This window comes from Sinohyriopsis cumingii, unplaced genomic scaffold (assembly GCF_028554795.1).
Source record: "Sinohyriopsis cumingii isolate HCF-2022 unplaced genomic scaffold, ASM2855479v2 utg003096l, whole genome shotgun sequence".
Classification (NCBI taxonomy): Eukaryota; Metazoa; Mollusca; class Bivalvia; order Unionida; family Unionidae; genus Sinohyriopsis; species Sinohyriopsis cumingii.
In genome coordinates, this window is record NW_028316397.1 from 225,087 (window position 1) to 245,778 (window position 20,692).

Below are 20,692 nucleotides of genomic sequence, written 5' to 3' on the forward strand. Positions count from 1 at the left end.
GGAAATTTGTTTACATCGGCACCAATTATGAGTATGGCCAATTAATCGGTACAGCTGTACTTATAGCACTGCTTACTAAATAACATATCTATTCCGAATGAGTTTTGGGAGGCACATATGCTCTGTGATGTTTCTTCATTCATTCTTTTAATTTAATGATGGTAATTCATGCTTAATTATACGGTACATCAATGCCAGGTGTTGACGCATGTAAGTTTCATTGGTGGGAATGAGAACCAAGTTTGCTTGTTGAATAAAAATCTACAGCATTTAGTTATCACTTTTGGGATTTAGAAAACAATTCACTACAAAGCATGTAAAGCGCGGTTTTAAAAAAATCTGAACTCGTCGTTGACGTAGTTGTACTTTGTGAAGCTAGCCATAAAATGGGGGGGCATTAAATTCCTGAATGCATGAAACTGACGGTAGCATTATACATCACTTATCTTACATTGCAAATTAAGATCATAGGGTTTTAGTATTAAAATGTCAATAACTGAAGTTCCTTACAAAAAAACTATTGGTTGGAAAATAATACACATAATATAGATTTGGCTAATAGCTGATGTTTTTGTTAAAAAAACAAGAGAAGAGACTGTAGGAAAGTAGATATTTTAGATTTGATAATGCATTTATTTCAGGTGACAATAGTCATACCTATGCACTAGCTGTGATGAGGGACACAAAGATCATGAAAGTAGTGCAAAACAGACATGTAATGATTTATTCTGTAATAGTATGGCTGTATTGCTTGTTGTCAATAAAGTAATAACTATCCCATCTTTTTCAGTTTTCACTGCCTATTACATTAATAGACTTGGAAAATTATTCACTACTTGTTGTGGCGACATTTTTTTAAAACTGGCAAAATAATATTGAGGTTGGCAATTTATTTGGCAAAAACTTTTTTAAAGCCAGGACCATCCCTGACTATATATGAAATTTAGGTCAAAAGTGTTAGGTTCATGAACTAATAACTAGGTTTATGACAATGCTGAACCCCATTATACTTTGCCTTTGTCTCAGGGAGAATGGGGTTCAAGATGGTCATACAATCCATAGCCTTTAATAGACTAACATCTAATGAATATGTTCATTTCCATGTAATCATTAATTTAACTACCCTCATACCTGATTTCATTGATTCTTTTCTGGGCCATGGGCAGCAAATCTTTGTAGAATGGAGCTTTACTCTCATCCACTGGTCGTTTTGTCAAAATATCTTTTTCCTGTCCACAATAAAAACTACGTTCTTCTGCTTTGTTTTCTCTGCGTATTTTCATCAGCAAAAGTCTATCCAGAAACTTGCCACATGGAAGCATGATTTCCTCACCTTTACAGATTCTTTCCATTATTACCTTATCAGCAGCCTCACATGTCAAATCCTCATAGTACCTGAAGCAGAGGAACGAATTTGTGTGGGTGGGATATCCTCACTGTATTAGTTGCAGATTTTCTTCAAAACAACTTACTCTTCCCAAGAGATGATGCTGTTTCTTAACTGAATCATCTTAAGTTTGACATTTTAAAAAATGTGATTGCTGTTCTGAACTGGCATTTTAAAGCGTTATTCATGAAAATTTGCATTTCTTTATTTTAGATACATGTACTAAATTACAAACAGAAATTGTCTTCAAAGGCATGTTGCTAAATATTTGAACTTGATGATACAGAGCTAACATCTTTTAATCTACTCCTGACAAGCAAATTTTGCTGCCTGAAAAATTACCAAAAAAAGGTGAGATGAAATATCACGGTTTGACAATTCAGCCATTTGATATGATGCTCACAAAAACCATCAGTCTCACAGTGGAAAGATGTGCTGATTTTTGTGTGATATTAAAAAACAAACCTACCAAATATCAAAACAATCCAAAAAAATGGTGACTCAGAGTAGGTGCATAGACAAGGCTTTCAAAACATGCTTTGAGTCATGTATGTAATGCCTGCAAAAATCGCCAGACACCATAATATGTACACCTTTATGTTACATTATATAAAATCTTCTCAATATCAAAACAATCCATTAATAATGTCTATTTGTACATGAATAATATACAAAACAGTCCATTCTTGCTCTATGTTCAAAAAAGGTGCATAACCCTTGTAGAAAAAAATCACCAAAGTCCCTCCATAATATAATAAAGTTATTTTAAATAAGATGATAAAACAGCCGGCCAAATATCAAAACAATTAACTGACCTGAGCATCATGAATGGTACATTACATACCTGCCCTGCATTGAATAGTGGTTTTCTATGTAGATAACTGAAATTGTTGTGCAATAACCATGGGTTTTTTTTCTTTCTTTCAGTCAGTTACCCTGACCTTTGTTCATTTTACCCCTAAACTTACAAGTGCACCCTCTATCCAGTTCTCTAGCGCAAGCAATCCACAGTTTTGTAACTTTAAATCATGGAGAACTGAAGTTATTGTGAGCAAACAATTTTTCTTCTTTCAGTTACCTGGGCCTCTGACCTTATGACTCCAAATTCAACAGTTTTTTCACCCAATTACACGCCATCCCTAAAGATTTTGGTAACTGATGATGGTTGAACACTGGAGTTAGTGTACATAAAGCATTCTGTCTTTCAGCATTTTTTCATATAGTCATTCCAGCTTTAAATTACGGTATAATCAATTTAATCCCTAAGGTGTATTATTTTGCTACTTTAATTGACTTGTACTGAAATTCATGAATCCTCAATTGTACAATTATTTTAAAAGTTTTAAATGTTCCCAAGGGGAAGATCCCTGTTCACAATCCAAAACTTGCCATTCTCAATATACCTAATTATAAATTATTGACAGATTTCCTTGCTTTAATGTGCAAAATGTTATTTTTCCCTCCACAGTCATAAGAATGTTGACCAAGATTACCTCAGTGATATGCATGGACCTTGCTCATTATCAAACCCATCCAAGATTTTGATGATATAAACTCATATGTAAAATTTGTTCAAAATTAAATCAAACATAGTTTCCCAAGGGGTAAAAGGCTCAGCCAATCAAATGCAACATCATTTAGATAATACGGATCTCACTCATTATCAAACAGGTCCAAACTATTAAGGACATAAATGGATGTTCCATCTTGGATCGAAGTTGGATCAGAAATATGGCCTCCAGAGTAATAACAAGGCTAACCAACCAGTTGCACAATTATCTCAACCAATTGGTTGCTCGATTATCTCAACCAACTGGTTGCTCAATTATCTCAATAATATGCATGGATCTTGCACATTATTACAGACATCTTAAATTTTGATAATATAAACCCATATTTCAAGTCTGATTGAAATCAGATCAAAAATAGAGAATCCAAAGTGGTAACAAGCAATTGTTGATGGACAGACAATGCATGATGGATGTCAATCTACAGATGTAGGGCCATAACCAAACACTCAGTCCTTATTGCCAGGTGAACTGGAAGACCAGTTTCTCACTAAAATCTGATTTATGCCAATGAACAAAGATTACTTTTATGTTTACCTGACTCAGATACATGAAACAAAACTAACACAACTGATCACAGTAAATATTCATGCTATGTGAATCATTAAGTGTATTGAAATTTAAACTGGGTTTCTACTAGACTAAGTGTGGTTAGTGTTGGGACATGAGCCTACTGTTTTGCACAAAATATCATAGCAATTAGAGCAATAACATTTCTACAGGTAAATATAAAAAACTTAAATACCTGAACTAAACAATTTTAAAATACATGCATATATTTGTGATTTATCTTCTAGTTACGGTCAATTATCAGCTTCCACCCATGATAACCTGGGAAATATATTATGGACCATACCATACAACCCACTGGTGCATGTTAGTGTTTCAGTGTATTTGTAATGTCACATAGCTTGAAACTTCAAACCTTAGTATATGATTGGATGGTTTGTTATTAAGACAAATTTCAGAATTAAATGAAGGAAACATTCAAATACATATGCACTCCTGTGATGGTAAATGAGACATCATAAAGAACTAACAAAACAGTTTAAAGCTTTTGTATCATTCATATAAGAAAATTAAAATATGAACTTTCTAACTATGACTTAACCATAATTATATCAAGAATTACCATAGAACAGTGTCCAGTTTTTTCTCATAGGATGCAATACAGGCTTTGGACTCATCAGTCAGATGTGCTTTATGGTCTTTTGCATGGGCATACGGAATTGGAAACTCCTTGATAAGACCATTAATGTTTTCTTGTGTTAACGTGCGACATCGGCTGACCAAATGATCTTCAGGGGCCGATTCTCCATAGCAGAATGGAAGAAACCACTCTAGATTTGGGAAATCCTGGGGAAAAAATATGTGCATGAGATATTTCCTACTTTTAAAAATGGTGGTCTGATGCACAGTTTCATTTGTCTAAATAAAGAAAAACAATAGACACAACTGGGCCTGATATCACTTACCAGCACTGTTTACATATATTAGCTTCTGAATTCAAATTTACAAAGATTTTGAAAGTATAGAGGGGAGAAAAAAAATGTTTTCATTACATACATAGTGGAGAAAGACTGCCATAATTCTATGTATATTGTTTTTATATCATTATATAATGTATAATATAAATTCATTATTATGTGTTTGTATTTTCTTTGTACTTAAGATATACAGTCTGAATTGGTTCTTTACTTCTGCCAATATTTCTTTCTTTATTTGTTAGGTATGCCGTATCTTCAGATTCTATGCGTATGATTCTACATGCATATTTTTAATATTACATACGTCAACATTCTAATTTGCATCATTTAAACTTTAGACTTCCACTCTGCAAACTAACAATTTATTTGATGACATTTATTAATTAACCCTCACAGTAAAAAGTTAATATTCCAAATATTACAATGCTGGGTCCTCCATAGTATTTTGAAAGTTACAGTTCAGAGTTCCTTCATCTCAAAAAGTTGGAGTTCCCATCCTAAAATTTGGAGTCCCAATGACAAGACCCATTGTTCATTACAATAATTCATGCCAATATGTGAATACTGTTCTGTCACCAATATAAATACCAGACTGACAATGCTTTTTCATTGTAAAATACTTGACATTATTACAAAAGAATGAAAATCTAACTGAGAACAGTAATAAATGTGATTTTATATGATGTTTCAAATATAACCAAATAACAATTCTCAATAGCTTTACATTGCCATTCATTACTGTATGTGCATCTAGAGGGAATTTAGGAAGAGATCAATGATTGTTTTGACAGTTATTTCATTATTTTAAATAATTAATTTCAATAAATAAATTTGCAAAGACACTGGAAGAAAAAACAAATGACAATAACTTGTTTCTGTTTCATCTTTGTGTAATATAAACTACTACATTCACATTGTTTCTTAAAAAATATTAACTCATACCTAGTTAATGTTGAGCTTTGCAAGTTTGGTGTTCTATTGATTACCAATTTATGTTTCTTTCTCACAGCTGATAAAATCACTGTTTTCTCATTTTGCAGCCCATGGGAAATGTCCATTTCCATGGTTCATTCCATGAATCTCACAATCTTTTAGGAGTTTTGTTTTGTCAATCAAAATTACATATATTACCTACCTTCTGTCGCCAAATCTCACAATTACTCAGCAAACATCCCTTGCTGGGATGGATGCTCTACTGGCAAAAACAATTTCTCGGAATTCAAGATTAGATGTTTTCTTCCTTTTTAAATGTCAAGTGTTCAAACCATCTCTTATATTCTGAGGTGACAAGATGTTCAAATTAGCTGCTGTAGTGCACATACTTGATGTCAGATGGGCAGCATTTTCATTTAGGACAGAGTAGAAATGATAAGAAGTGTTTTGGTGAAAACCCCTCGTGTCAATGATCATCCATTAATGGGGGAATAGTGACAACAAGATTTTCGAAACAGCAGCCATATTGGATGTATAACTGGCACCATTTTCATTTAGAACCAACAAGGTTATCATAAGACATTTATTGGTGAAACTAAAATGTTGGTATTGCCAACCATTTGGAAGGAGTTGAGGTAACAATATTTTCATAACAGCCAAAATGACTTTCCATTTAGTAGTGAAAACAAGATTTTCAAGATGGCAAATTACTGGATATCATATCAGTACCACTCTAATTTCAGATCAACAAAACATTATAAAAAGACTTTTGGTGAAAACCTCATGCTGTTTTGACCAATCACTCAGGAGAAATAATGAAAAGATTTGCAAACTGGCCACTGTGGCAGCCCTATTATACTTCGGATCATCACCATTATCATTTATAATCATCTATACATCATAAGTCTTTTTTCGTAAACCCTCACATCAATATATCTTTCCATTCAGGAGGACTGGTGATAACAAGATTTTCAAGATAGCTACTGTTGTGGCCATATTAGACCTCATAAGAAGTCTTTTAGTGATAAACCTCACATTGATACATGTAAACCATCCTATGAGAAGGAATAATAAGATTTTCAACATGACCGATGTGGCTGCCATATTGTGAATCTAATCAGCACCATTTTCATCTAGGACCTATGTGAAGTGTCGAATTTTGAAGTACAGAAAATTTAAAGTTGAATGCATTTAGCAATTAAAGTTATCACAGTTAAGACAGAGAAGTCTTTGTGAAGGGTCACTCAGAACTTTCGTCATTCATCTCCCCCCATGTCAGTGTAAACTTCAAAGGAACAATAGTTCCGAACCAGTGAAATTGACCCAGGTATCTTAAACAGTCTTTAGAAGTAAACATTTGAGATACCGAATCTAACCATGTGGTAGGAACCTATGTCCACTTATTATATTTTCAAAGGGAAAATTGTCATGCACTGTCGTACACAGATTCTGAGCTGTCTAAATCTGATGAAAGAAAATATTTCTTTGGAAAAGATTAGGGACTCTTGCCTACGATTGGGTAGAATAAATTAGGGTGTACACTTTAGAGCAATCTGACTTTAAAGTGACGACCCTAGTGTAAATTCTTTAGTCTGGAAATTTCCTAGGAGGGGAAACTTTGTCTCAACTCCATGGAAGCCTAAAGATTAGTGTTTTCCTCATGAAACAAGAAGGGACCAGTGGTTGTTGTATGAAAGGAAAGGCATGTTTAGTGCTAGGATGCAGAAGTCCTGAAAATACAGTGACGAGCTTTCGGAGAGAAGGATGAGACAGTCCAAAGACCGGAGTACAGGGAAAAGAAAGAAAGAAGGACAAGGTCAGAGCAAAAAGGACCAGGAAGTCCATGATGGGACAGAACCTAGAGTCTGGAAGGATGAACTAGGACATGTTGATATGGTCAATGTGAATGAAGGTGATGCAATCAATCATGGATATTTTGCTCTTTCACCTCTTGTTATAATGATGTAATAAATCCAAATTGGACACACCTGTTAAATTCTACTTATATAATCTAACTTGAATTTGAATTACCATTAATTTGTTCTGATTAAATTTGTTATTTTCTTGTCAAAGGGGGCTCGCACTGTTTATTTCTTACCAGCATTCTCGCTCAGTTCTCTGTTCAAATTCCATTCTTCTTACTCTCCCGCCGGGCTATAATATCAAGGGAGGTCATCCTCCGGATAACGCAGCCAAACCCAATTAACCACCCCTCTTTACAAGAGGGCGATGTTACAACCTAGTAGACATCATAAAAAGTTTCTTAATGCAAACATTGTGTTTATATGACAATCCATTCCGGCAGAGTAGTGAAAACAAGATTTTCAAGACGACGACTGTGTGGTGACCATACTGTAAGTCAGATGAGCACCATGTTCATTTACGTGAAAACAAATCATCAATGTGACTTTTTGTTCTGGAGGAGTCGAAAAGATTTTCAAGATGGCTGCCATGGTGGCCATATTGGATGTCACATGAAAACACTTAATTTAAGTTGCCTACCTGCAAGAAAATCTTTGAAAGTTATAAGTAAACAACAATATAGCAAAGCCTACTCCTCCCTTTCAGCAAAAGAACAAGACTCTCAAGTGGGCCTGATACCACTTACCTTGCTTACATAACTACGTTTGCTGATTATTTCACTATGCTGGCTGAAACAGTACTGCAACACAACCTATGTAAACTATCTCCCAAAATTTATATCATGTTACTATTTTACAATATCATGATAATTCTTAAAATATAAAGGCAAAATTAGTATGCATAATGTTTTACTCAGAGTGATTCAACTTCATGATAACATAAACCCATTTACCAAATTTATTACAAATTGGAACTTTAGATCTAGAGAGATGAAAAGCTCAGCCAATCAGATGCAAGACACCTCATTAAATTGTAAAGATCTTATACAACCTGCCTAAAACAATAATAATATAACCATAGCTACCTATGTGGAGAAAAATCCAACTGGAATTCTGTCTACAAAGTGATAACAATCTAAGCCAATCAGATACCTGATTATCTCAATAATGTGTACATCTTGCTTATAATAAAACTCATAAAATATCCTGACAGTCTGATAACAGAAGACTATTTAACAAGTCTGATACAAATCTGATCACAAAAACAGATGCCAAGTTTTGATAATTATAGACGATCTGATGCAAGTCACAGCATTAATATGCATGAAATTACACAAAATTATACTTAACCAACACACTGAAGACAAAGGCCTATTTACCAAGTTTTATCAAAATCCGATCAAAAATATTATCTACTGATTGACCAAAATAAACTAAGGCAGTCAGATGTACCATTACCTCATTAATATCACAGGACTAACCCCTAATTTAAATCAAACAACTGCTTGAGGATATAGGCCTATTTACCAAGCATGATCAAAACTCAACCATATGCAGGATTACTTTATTAATATAAGTGGATCCTGCACATTACTGAACTCATGCATGTGCTTGATCTTAGAAGCCTATGTTTGAAGTCTGATGAAAACCATATAGTTGTCAGAGCAGCCAATCAGAAGTAAAATCACCTCATTAAAATGTGTCTCACTCACTCATAATCAAACTTATTCAAAATCTCATACAAGGACAAATTTAATAACAGCCTCATCAGAATGATGGCTTTCAGGAGGCTAACATACTCAGTCAATGAGACGTAAGATCATCTCATTAATATGTGTCAGTCATTATCACAAATCTGAGATGTTGATGATGTAAGTAAATATTCCATGACTGGTCAAAATTGGAGCAGAAAGATGAACTCCATAGTGGTAACCAGCTCAGTTAATCGGATACAAGATAGCCTCATTAATATATCTGGATCATGCTCACATTCAAACTCATCTGAGATACCTAAAATATAAACCTATCAACTCAGATCAAATTCATGACCTCCAAAATGGTAATGTGTAAATGCGGAACTGGAAAGAAGACAGACACATGGTCATTATCATTAAGAACACTAGGCGTTACGGCCTGGTAAACTAAAGATAATTACTTATAACTATCAGTTCATAATGCTATTATCAATGAGGAAAGGCTCTAACTTTCTTCGGATTAATGTGGCATATGTCAGCTAGCTTCTTCCATCCTCCTGTTGGGAAATGCAGGGCGTAGAATTCCAGTTCTTCTTTACTGAGTGTTCGTACCCAGCTTCGGACATGCTTACAGACAGCCCCGCTAGCAGAACCAAACTAGAACATAATAAAGAAAATTTACTACTGGTAGGTAAAATACTGAAAATGAAAGGAAAGACGGTGAAACTCTGTTAATTTATGTACTTCACAGGACAATGCATATCCCTACACTTCCAAGCAATACCATTAGGTGTATGGCCTGACCCAAGGGACAATTTTGCAAACAGACTACAGCAATAATTTCTACAATTTCTTTGTCTTCTAAAATAACCTTGTCCACTGTTAAGGTCATAGTTATTTGACTAGAAAATTATAGCAAAATCAACCATGTCCATGCACTGTTTAGGATACAGTAGTTTTAGTCAATCAAGTACCTGTGATTACTGTTATGTTATCAGCCTCTTCAACATACCAGACATGTTCCCAGACAATGCTGGGAACTTTCCTGAGACCAAAAATTGTGCTTTGATGTCCCATGTGGGGTCAGTGCATGTGACCCAAAGAAACCAATGTCATCCGATTGAGAATAAACTATATTTTCATATGACCCATATAAAATGATATGAGATTCAAATCTGAATATAAGAAAATAACTTGTTTGTTTTCTTTAAAGAATTTAATATATTTACAAAGACAAAAATAGTTGGTAAACTAAGCATTGTCAAATATCATCACACACATACACATGCAAACTATCATAAAATCACAGCTATACTGATATTAACCAAAAACATAAACCAAGTTTCTGTTGTTAAAACCCACTGGATGGCAAAATAATGGCTTAATAAGATAGTCTTTGCTGCTTTCAGTAGTTCAATGGGGGTGGTTGGGTTGAAGGTAATATAAGTGTCATTTGTGCTCATCTTTAAACTAATTAGAGACTGGATGGTATTCCTGTTTAAACATCCTTGCTGGATTCTGTGAGCAAATCCTGGTCAGAACTGAATTGTCTCTAGTCAGTTCTAATGTTAGCATTACCAAAACAGTATCCAGTGCAGTCTGACCACAAGACAGAATAAAGAATATATGTCACATCTGGGACTGACCATTTCATTGGGAGAAGGTGAGCACATGACATTTTTCAAGCTTAACAGTGGTTTATGGGTAATAAAGCAAGGAATAAACACCTCTGTCCAATATGAATGTTAATGTTTTATCAACACAAATCAACTGTGTAAACACGAATGTGTGCTTATTACTGTCTTTTAATCAATCTATTTCATGGCTAAAATCATCCTGAAAAGTTTAATAATTAATATTAATTGGTATTTTTTAACAAGATTAACATAATGAATAATAATAAAGAGAACTAATCTGAATGTTCAGTTCAATGTGTAGATTATGTTCTAGCTTCTCCCAATGTTACACAGTGCGGTACAGCTATTTTGATGCCTATAATAGACCCCAGAATGACATATTGATATGTTCTTTGCAAAAATGCAAAGTCAAATTACATCTACCAGGGGTTCTGAAATTTAGTTTTACTGAGCTAACTCATTGTTTCCTTAATTACAGGAAATGGGTTTTGACATTTTGCTCTCAAAAATTAATTATACTTGAACAGTATTCCCATGAATGAAATAATCATGCTAAGTTTGCATTTTATATCATGGAATAAAATCTGACTTCAGAGAAACTCTGCTGCAGTTCACAAACTTGCCAATAATCTTTACTATTGATGGATAACTAAAAACAAATTGGATTGTTCCATCTTGGGAATTTTATGTAACTATGCAAATTGGCTTAATGAGCTCCCACACAGCAATCCACAAAGGACATAAGACATAAACCAAACTAATGTCAGCCAATTAATACGAGAAATGGTGGCTATTCATAACTACCTTGACTCTTAATTACATCTATGACACTTAGTCATATAAACTGCCCCCTAGATGGTTTTAGATGCACTCAGCACAGGATTGTTTACCACTGATACACTGGCTACAAGTTAGGGACATATACTGTAGTGGGGTTGTTTTCCCTGAAGATTAATGAAAATCATGTTTTTCGAAACAAGACTGTAACAGGGGATTTGGGTGTAAACAATTCTGTTTTTAGCATTTCATTTTATATTATGTCAGTTATGTCTTCTGTTCTGAGCTGTTCATATTGTGGTTTTAATGCCCAGTTAACCATTCCCTTCCACAATTTCTTTATGGTCGTTGGAGTTTACCATTTTTCCTCACTATACATGTATTCTGGAAGTTTACACAGCAGTGCTTTTGCTAAAGGTTAAATTTTGTCTTCAATACATTTATTTCCTTTCAATGACTGTGAACAATGTCCTCTTGGTTGGTGATCAAGTTAATCACTATCTGCAAAACATTTCTGCCGGCCACTGAAATTGAATGTCATATGCTTCTTTGGCAATGAGCAATGAGCATAGTCTCTACACAGTAATCTTCCAATGCACTCAATTCAGTCTAAAGTCAACCACAGCTTATTAGCATCATTTTCTTGGGACATTTTTTTGCCTTATGGGCACCATGATTAAAATTTTCTTGACCCAAAGATGAAAAAACATTAGGCCACTCACATAAGGGTGAAACCTAAGATGACCCCTGCACCAGCAATCATATCTCAAATTTTCAAGTTTGTTTCTTCCTTGATGCAGGAAAAAATGTCAGTAGAGTGTCATAATTTTCAAGGTAATGCACAGGATATAAATCTGCTAACTGTGCAGCAGAATTTTAGCATTATCTTGTGCCATTAGAATTTATGCCTGTATTATATGCTACTCAAATACAATTGTTGTTGTAGGGTTTAATGCTATTTTTCAGCACAAGATAGGATAAACATGGCAGTCAGCATAAATGGTGGAGGAAAACCCCTGGAAAAAATCACCAACCAACGAGAAGCTACTGGCAAGCTTTCTCACATACCTGCACTGGCTGAACCCAAAACTCAAACCCATTAAGACAGAGGTGAGATAACAATGACCCATTATGGTGAGCACTTTAGACCACTAGGAAAATACAACTGTAAAGATCTTTGAGTGTGTGAATAAATACTGATCTATAAATTTAATGACAGAAAATTTTCAATTATTTTCATATCTGAAGGACTTACAGGTGGCTTGATGGCATTCAAGTTGTCTATATCTGATTTCAGTTTCCCAAGTGTCTGTGGAAGAACTTTCCCACTGGACAACTGAAGTCGCTTCAGCTTTTTTTCCAGAACACGAATCTGTCTTCCTGCATCAAGGAGGTTCAAAGCTTTCAAGACCTCCACCATTCCAAAACTTTTTCGGTTCTTTAATAATGCCCCAGCAAGGTCATGGTCATGCCTGGCCCAAGCTGCTGCAAGGCCTCTTACTCGAGCATCTGTCATAAAGAAGGAAATTCAATATCTGAACGTAACGTTTCAAGAATTTGTGAAGGCTGACAGATACTGTAGAATTGTCTTCCCAATGGGTAATGTTTAGTTTAAAATTTATACACCAACTTTTTCTTTCCATTACCAACCTCTTCCAGATCAGAATTTACCTGAACAAAGTTACTGTTAGTGTGCTGTCTAAAATTGACAGCATGCTGAAATGTGACTTCCATATTTTGTTGTTTCTTGTTTCTTCCAGCTTTACAACATATCCAGGATCATTTCTGTATGTCAACAATTTTCAGGAGTTTTAAAGTGTTCAAAGTCAGGAGACAAGTATAGCGAGCTAAATTTTAAGATACAGTGTATAAGAAAGAGAAGACCTAATATGTTCCAATTCATTCTTGGTGATTTTGAAGAGTAAACTAAAGTTAATGTGATTATATATAATAACATTGATAATCATCCTTTCTGTAGCTATTATCTCCTGTATACTGAGGAAAAAACTAAGTGTTGTAGCCATTTTTGTCGGATTTGCACTGCAGGAACTTGAATTTATGTATCGTACCTTATTCCAAAAATTAGCTGTCCATGATTAAGGATAGAGCTTGGTGTGTACCTGCTTTTGTCTTCTTTATAAGTTAAAAATAAGATGTTTACTTGGGTTTGAGTTCAAGACCCAGCTTTGATTATGACCATAGAAGATTCTAGAAATGAACTTGTTTATGGTACAGTTTGGGATAATTTTCCATTAAGATGATTTTTTCAGAAAATTTTATTGCAACATATGTCAAGTAGGGATTTATACAAGTTTGAGATCAACAAGATAATTCATTCTTCCTTTAATTTCAGTCTTTATAAGTATTTCCTGTTGTGTTCAGTTATAATTTGACAAGAATCTTATTTAAAAATTAGCAGAAAATTTCAATTCACTTTAAGGTTAAAACAGAACTGTTATAATCAAACATTTTTAATATCAAGTTTAAATATGACCCCAAAGACAAATGAAGTATAAGAAGCAAATACTGGGTTATACTCAAATGTTCGACGGATTTTCATGTTTTGCATGCAAAGAACTATAGCCATCTAACACATTTTAAAGTTGTAATAGGCAAATATTTCAATTCTGATGTGGAAATCTGACTTTACAAATATGCTGATATAACAAAGGCTTTGAAATAACTGGACACAAGCACTTTTCTAAGTTAATTCTTCAAGCTTTTACCATTACAAAAAAATCTTTTGGCTCAAACATTCCCAGACATGTGGTGATGAAAAAGCACTAATTCTTCCAAACATCTTGTGACAGAAATTAATGTATTTTCTTACATTTGTGTACTTAATGCAAATGTATGGGCAATAGATAATGTAACTGACCAGAAAATTAAATCAGTTTAACTTTTAATCATATTCTTTAATCCATTAAAGTGCAGACACATTTCAATTCTCACATTTTCATTCTGAAGTCAAATTTACGAAATATCATTCTATCAAATACATGAAACTTTTGACAAACCATTTTTGAGTCTGAATCTCAGTTTAACTTTTTTAACATCTTAAATTTTCAAATGGTGTAAAAATTCATTTGTTCTATAACTGGACAGTTTATGGGCTTTCAAATGTTTTGTGCACTAACCAGCTCTAAGGGAGATAACTAACACAACACTAGGACGGAAATGTTAAAGCAAACCAGACTAAGGGATGCAACCTGTTTGGGTCAATCTAAGTTGTAAGTGTCCCTTGTTTAAGCATCAGTTTAACTTGATAACTGAGGAAACTGTCTACAATATCAACAAAACATCTGATATCTGTTCAAATAATACTCAAGGCCCTTTTTCTTTCCTGTACATAGGAGACATTTTCTTGTGAGTTTCTCTATTCAATCTTTGCTCAACTGCTAACTGGACTTACTATAATACAGCCTTTTAGCAAGTGCACTTGAGCTCTTATGATCTTTATTTGCATTCCTTTTAAAAAAAAACTAGATGTTAGCAATGAGTCACTGCAGAACTTCCAAAATCACGTGTTGACATCACTATTTTCCAATGTTTCATACATGAAATCCCCCAAATTGAGCTTTTTCAATGTTGTGTCAACATGAGTATTTCATGAACTGTAAGTATTCACTTTTTACATCCTTAGTTCATATATGGAATATTAAAGCTTATAAGAAAAGCAATGAATAGCTCTGAAAGAGTCATTAGGCTTTAGTTAAAGGTAAACATTTGACTGGTCTTTTGTAAATACATTCGAGAACTAAAAGGCAAAACCCAATGAAATATTCTATTTGCCTACATTAGGTAATAATGGATAGTCACATGCTGGGTCTGGCCAACTTTAATTATTGAGAAAATAACTTAATCTCATGTTCCAAATGTTTGGTACCCGATCTCAGGCTTACTGAATTTTCAGCTGCTGTAGCTGTGCTATAGCTATATATAGCTGATGTAGCTGTGATATAACTTTCGGTTATAGTCTACTGTCTACTCTTTGATGTAGTAGATCTTAACACTGTAGACTGTTAATAATTACATGCATATTTGTTTTAAATGCAGGGCCATAATATAAGCCATGTCTGAAGTAATGATACATGAACTAAAACATTTTTGTTTTCATGTTATAGTCAACATTGTAAGTGCTGACTTCTCATAATCCAGATGTAAAATGCCAGAATGAGTATGACTTACTTATTCATCAAAGTATGCTGTAGACCTTGTGAAATTAGATCAGCAACTATTAAGTTTATCTAATAATTTAAATAAAAATAAATCTAAAATGATGGGTTACACCCAAATCCACCACCAAATTCACCTAAATCTACCTTTGATGAGTAATATACAAAATATATACTCTTTATGTATCACGTATTACATGAAATAGCAGAAAAGTAGATGAGTTACAGTATATGGGTAAAAATTTCTTTGCACATCATAGCACATCATTCTTTTTTTTTGTTTTTTTAACACATTCTTGTGTATAATTTAAATGAAATGTATAAAAAAAATTCATTTTCTATTTTTTTTCAACTGTGTTTATTGACATTACAGTTTTCAATATTCAGAATTTCTTCTTTTTTTCACCAAAGTGTGATACCAAAAAAACAAGTACCTTGCATATCATAGGTATTAAAGGTACAGCTGTGTTTGCACAATTATACTCTAATTACACTCAAATTGCATTATATACATGTGTATGTTCTTGGGGTATAATTTGATGAAAATATCATAAAAGTTTATTTATACCTAGATTAACCAATACACAAGATTGCTCTGTCACATTAGCTATTACCTATTAAAGAAAACAGGATTTGCATGGAAAATCAATACAAGTCTTGGGTCAGTTTATATACATTAATGTTTTATAGTTGGCCATACTGGCCTGATTTATGAAAAGTTCAAAATGTTTTCCAAAAATATTAATTAAATTTCTGCTAGTGTAAACATTAAAAAACATTTCTTTTTAAGAACACTTTAAAGATGATCACTCATATCTGTCTTTCTCTGCCATCTACTGCAATATTTCTACTCTTCAGGTATTTTCGTGTAATATATGATACTTAAAGAACATATATATTTGGGTCGACTTCTGATAGATCTGGATGGATTTGAGTATATTTAGGTGTTTCATGTAAGTGAAATTGATGAATAACATCTGAAGACCTTTTAAGAGGTCTGATAATTCTGATGATCTTGTGGCATTACTTACTCTGGGCAATTTCCACCCCACTGGCCTCAAGAACTGCCATGCAAGCTGCATATCTGTCTCTGTTTTGCTCCTGGCCCTTGTAATGCTGCTCTATGGAAACATTGCCAACAAAGAAATCCTTTACATTTTTGTCCACATCCAACTCCTTCGGCTGTGTCTCTTTGATGTCTTTGGCATCTGAATCTGTTCCTGTTGGAGGTGCCGAATGTGCTCCACCTCTCCTGCCTCCCCTTCCTCCTCTCCCAGCTCTTCCTGCAGACCTCCCACGTCCACGTGCACTTGATGCACTCCTTCCTCTGCCCCGACCGCCTCTTCTCCCTCTTCCTCTTCCTCTCATTTCCGTGACCTGTTTGCAACGTAAATCAATAAGTTCAACTGTGGATTCAATATATATTTACAATCATGCTGTACCAGCAATAACATTTAGTTCTATATAGGATCAATGACGATACCAGTAGCTTCAAAGTGTTTAAACTATGCAAATAATAGTCTTTGTGAATACGCACCTAAACGTTAAAATTAGACTGTACGATACTGTAAACTACTTTAGTACTTATTCGTCTCTATTTTAAATAAGCAGACGAAATTAAACATTAGGCATACTTCCTTAACCGCAATGTTGTGGCCTAGCAAAATTGTGCTAGGTGTCTAAACTTGCGTTTCAATATTTCTTTCCCTATACAATCATCTGTCCAACATCTACGTCCTACCGTTCTTATATAGTAATTCTTGTTTACCGGTCGTTAACATCGTTGTGCAACACATTTTCAACCGGTGTATACTTCCGGTTGGCTTAAAAGTCAGAAGGAAGTTATTACCCATAAGCTCTCACAGCGAAGATACCATGAATAGTAAAGTTTTCATATTTTACAGCAAATCGTCATCTTAAAAAGTGTCAGGGAAAAATTAAATTATATATACAAACTTATATAAGTGTACTGCTAACTAAAGCTTTACTCTCCGTGCGTGAATATTTTAATCAATAGATTACCACTGCGCCCGTCTAAAAGGACTGTCTATAGACGTGACTAAAAATATATTTCACAACACTTGCATCAGGTACGAAACTGTAGAGCTGAACCAAAAGCTTTTATTTATAGGCGTGAGTAAAAAAATATCTTTCACAACACTTACTTCAGATTTGAACTTTTTTCCCCAAGTTAGCTTACTGAAAGTATTATTTTAATTTCAACATATTTTATTTGATAAATTATGCTCAAGGGGTCGGGCTACAAATTCTCACAACATAGATAAGCCCTTCCTTCAAACATGACAAGCGGCAGAAGAAAACAAAACAACAAAAAAAAGCAAATCTGGTGTTCTGACAGTTAAATGGTTTATCTTTTATAAAAGGAAAATAGAGGAGAGATATCCAAGAAAAGTAAACAATGACGTTACCAAACTTGGGAAGGAAATTGCATTTAGCATATAATACACCTACATAACTCTAAATTAATCATTATACAGTCTGAACAAGATTAATATTAATAATAGCCTAAACTATATTTAAAATCAAACGAAGAAACAAATGTGAAAACGCCCCGTATCCTTGATGTCTTTTGCAATAACTTAAAGATATTCATAATTTTGCTCAGATGCAACTTCTGGCTTGCCACCACCACCCATCCACCACCCCACCCCCCAAAGTGTTTATAGAAATCAGGACGGGCATTTCGTGAAGAATAAGTACAGTGGTAAATTGTGCTTTTCTAATAGGTATTGAGTGCATTTGAAAATATCATGATATGCACTTTCTGCTTCCACCCCACAGTTAAATAATGGATTGTTTATCGGATGATTGTCGTAATTACCCTTTATTTTATTTTTTTGTATGTCGCTACAGTGGTTTCTGATCTTAGAATAAATAATAGAGCAGTTGCGATCACCAGAAAAGATAAGAAGAAGGAACGCTATCGTTCAGCTGTGTAATATTATTTTTGAATAATAAGAAATCGCTTAAATGATTTGATATTTTCAGTGAGGGTATTCCATGTGAGAATGGAAGGGTTCAGGAATTATTTATTTTTTTAAATTTCAAGTCTGGAATTTAATTTAGATAAGTTTTGTTGATTACAAAAATTGGATCTTGTCGTTTCTTCCAAGAATTGAGGAAGCAGTTGATTCAAATAACTTGGTGAATCATGATAAATAATTATATGGAAAGTACAGAGTTTATGAGATAGTCTTGTTTATTAGAGCGGAGACCACCCGCATTTATCATAAATACTGCGTGAAAGTATTATTCAATAAAGTTTTACCCGTCATGCCCGACTATTTTATAATTATATAAAAAAAAATAGTCGATAAATTATCATTGCGCTTGTCTGTTTAAAGACATGGATAAAATATATCTTTCACAACAATTGCATCAGATTTTAACAGTTTGCATATTTAGATTATCTTTGCTAGTTCACGTCATTAACGTAATGATTTTTTCACATAAGAAAACTTTCGAAAAAGGTGACCTATTTCGCGAAAGTGTTATTTTCAGGAGAAAGGGTGTCTTCTCGTTAATAAATTGCGCTTTTCATGAAGATTTGTTTAACCAATATTGTCAACATCTTCCTGAAAAGAGTGATGGTGTTTTTTCATGGAAAATGTGTTCTGCCGGACCCTAGCCAAACATGTAACAAAAAGTATGCAGTGTTAAGCTTGTACAAAAGACAAAATTACAGTCTTCATAAGGGTTGTAACCTTTTTCATGTGAAATTTTCCTATTTTAAATGAAATGTTTTTTTTCTCACAACAAACGTAAAAGTTTTACTAAAAACATTTTCATGGAGAAGGAAAAGCTTATTTCTCTTTCTCGTAATAAGGCTATTATTCGTGAAAATGTTAATGTTTCAGAAGAAAAAAGTTACTTTATGTCGATTACACTTTTATCAAGACTTTTTTCGTGAAGACTTGCAAGGACACTTTTTTTAGTGAAAAAGGTGACGTTATGAAAACGTAACTATTTGTAATATAGTTTTTTAAGCAAAAACAACATCTATTCCTGATGATGTTAACTTCTTTTTTAGTACAAAAAGTAATTTTTCAAGAAGCTTTGAAAAGTGATCTCAAGAAGAAAAGAAAAAATGTTTTCTAGAAAAAATCTGTCTTCTTCAAGATTATATCACGGGTTGTCAACACTGTGAAGGAAACAAGACTGGTTATTAGGATAAGAGGTCAAATCAAGATCTGTTACCTAATCAAAAATTGAAAACAAATCAGTCAGGGTATAATCGCGCTAGCATATCTAACATTCCCCCCCCCCCCGAAAATCTAGTCGGCACCTTGGCTAGGTAAAGGACTTTTAGTGACGTTTATTTGTTGAATATCTTCATTTAGAATACTAGTCATTCAATGTAAGACACAGACCTTGATATACATCGTGGGGGGGAGATAGATCAAGCATTACGCCTTACACTGCAGGATTAGTGCAGTGTTTCAGTGTTTACCCCTTCGTACCCCTTTTGTGACATCAGTCTCATCGAAGTACCACTTCTCCCAGCGCCCTTTTTTTTTTTTTCTTTTTTTTTGTGCGTACGAATTTTAGTGATTTATTTTTTTGCCACGTATCCCATAAACACCCGATTAGCAGAATACAGGAATCAACAGGTAGGTCGCACCGATTGGAAACCTGGATCAGGCACGTAAGGACAGATTTTAGTACAATGTGTGTTAATATAGTCTGTTTATATTATGCTAGTTTTGGCAGTGTTGACGGTGAGTAAATAAAAAAACAAGTATATCACTTAGGAAATTTGAATATATATATATATATATATATATATATATATATATATATATATATATATATATATATATATATATATATATATATATATATATGGACAATTAAAATTTAAATAGATTCGAGCCCCAAGTCAGAAATGCCAACGGTCTAGGTATATAAAAAAAACTCAAGGTGAAAAGTCTACCAATTTTATAAAATAAAGCAAATGTGTAAATGTGTTCAATAATTTCATCGACAAATGTCTCAAGCGCAATTTCTTTCGAACAAATACAGTCAGTGACCTATTAACATTTGCCAATTATTATTTCATCACGTGAACTTATAGGTCTTAAGTGGAAGCGTTTCCTTTCAGTGGTGTCTCTGTTACTTCTTTGTCAATCACTGTCTGCCTCTTGTTTCTCT

General features: G+C 33.8%; 1 protein-coding gene across 3 annotated transcripts in view; it reads right to left on the reverse strand.

Moving 5' to 3' along the window:
• The window catches only part of LOC149769877 (uncharacterized), a 34,254-nt gene extending 16,965 nt beyond the window's left edge, over window positions 1-17,289 (reverse strand). The window contains exons 1-6 of one of the 3 annotated variants that reach the window (XM_089949705.1): window positions 17,262-17,289; window positions 16,552-16,897; window positions 12,601-12,854; window positions 9,442-9,588; window positions 4,088-4,311; window positions 1,132-1,395 (exon numbers count right to left, since the gene is read on the reverse strand). In XM_089949705.1, the coding sequence (XP_089805831.1) occupies window positions 1,132-1,395; window positions 4,088-4,311; window positions 9,442-9,588; window positions 12,601-12,854; window positions 16,552-16,888 (1,226 nt within the window). In that variant the 5' untranslated portion in view covers window positions 16,889-16,897; window positions 17,262-17,289. Of the gene's footprint in view, window positions 1-1,131; window positions 1,396-4,087; window positions 4,312-9,441; window positions 9,589-12,600; window positions 12,855-16,551; window positions 16,898-17,057 lie in introns of all 3 variants that reach the window. The other 2 variants (XM_089949702.1, XM_089949704.1) reach the window with 2 other exon arrangements.
• Between the last annotated feature and the right edge of the window lie 3,403 nt (window positions 17,290-20,692).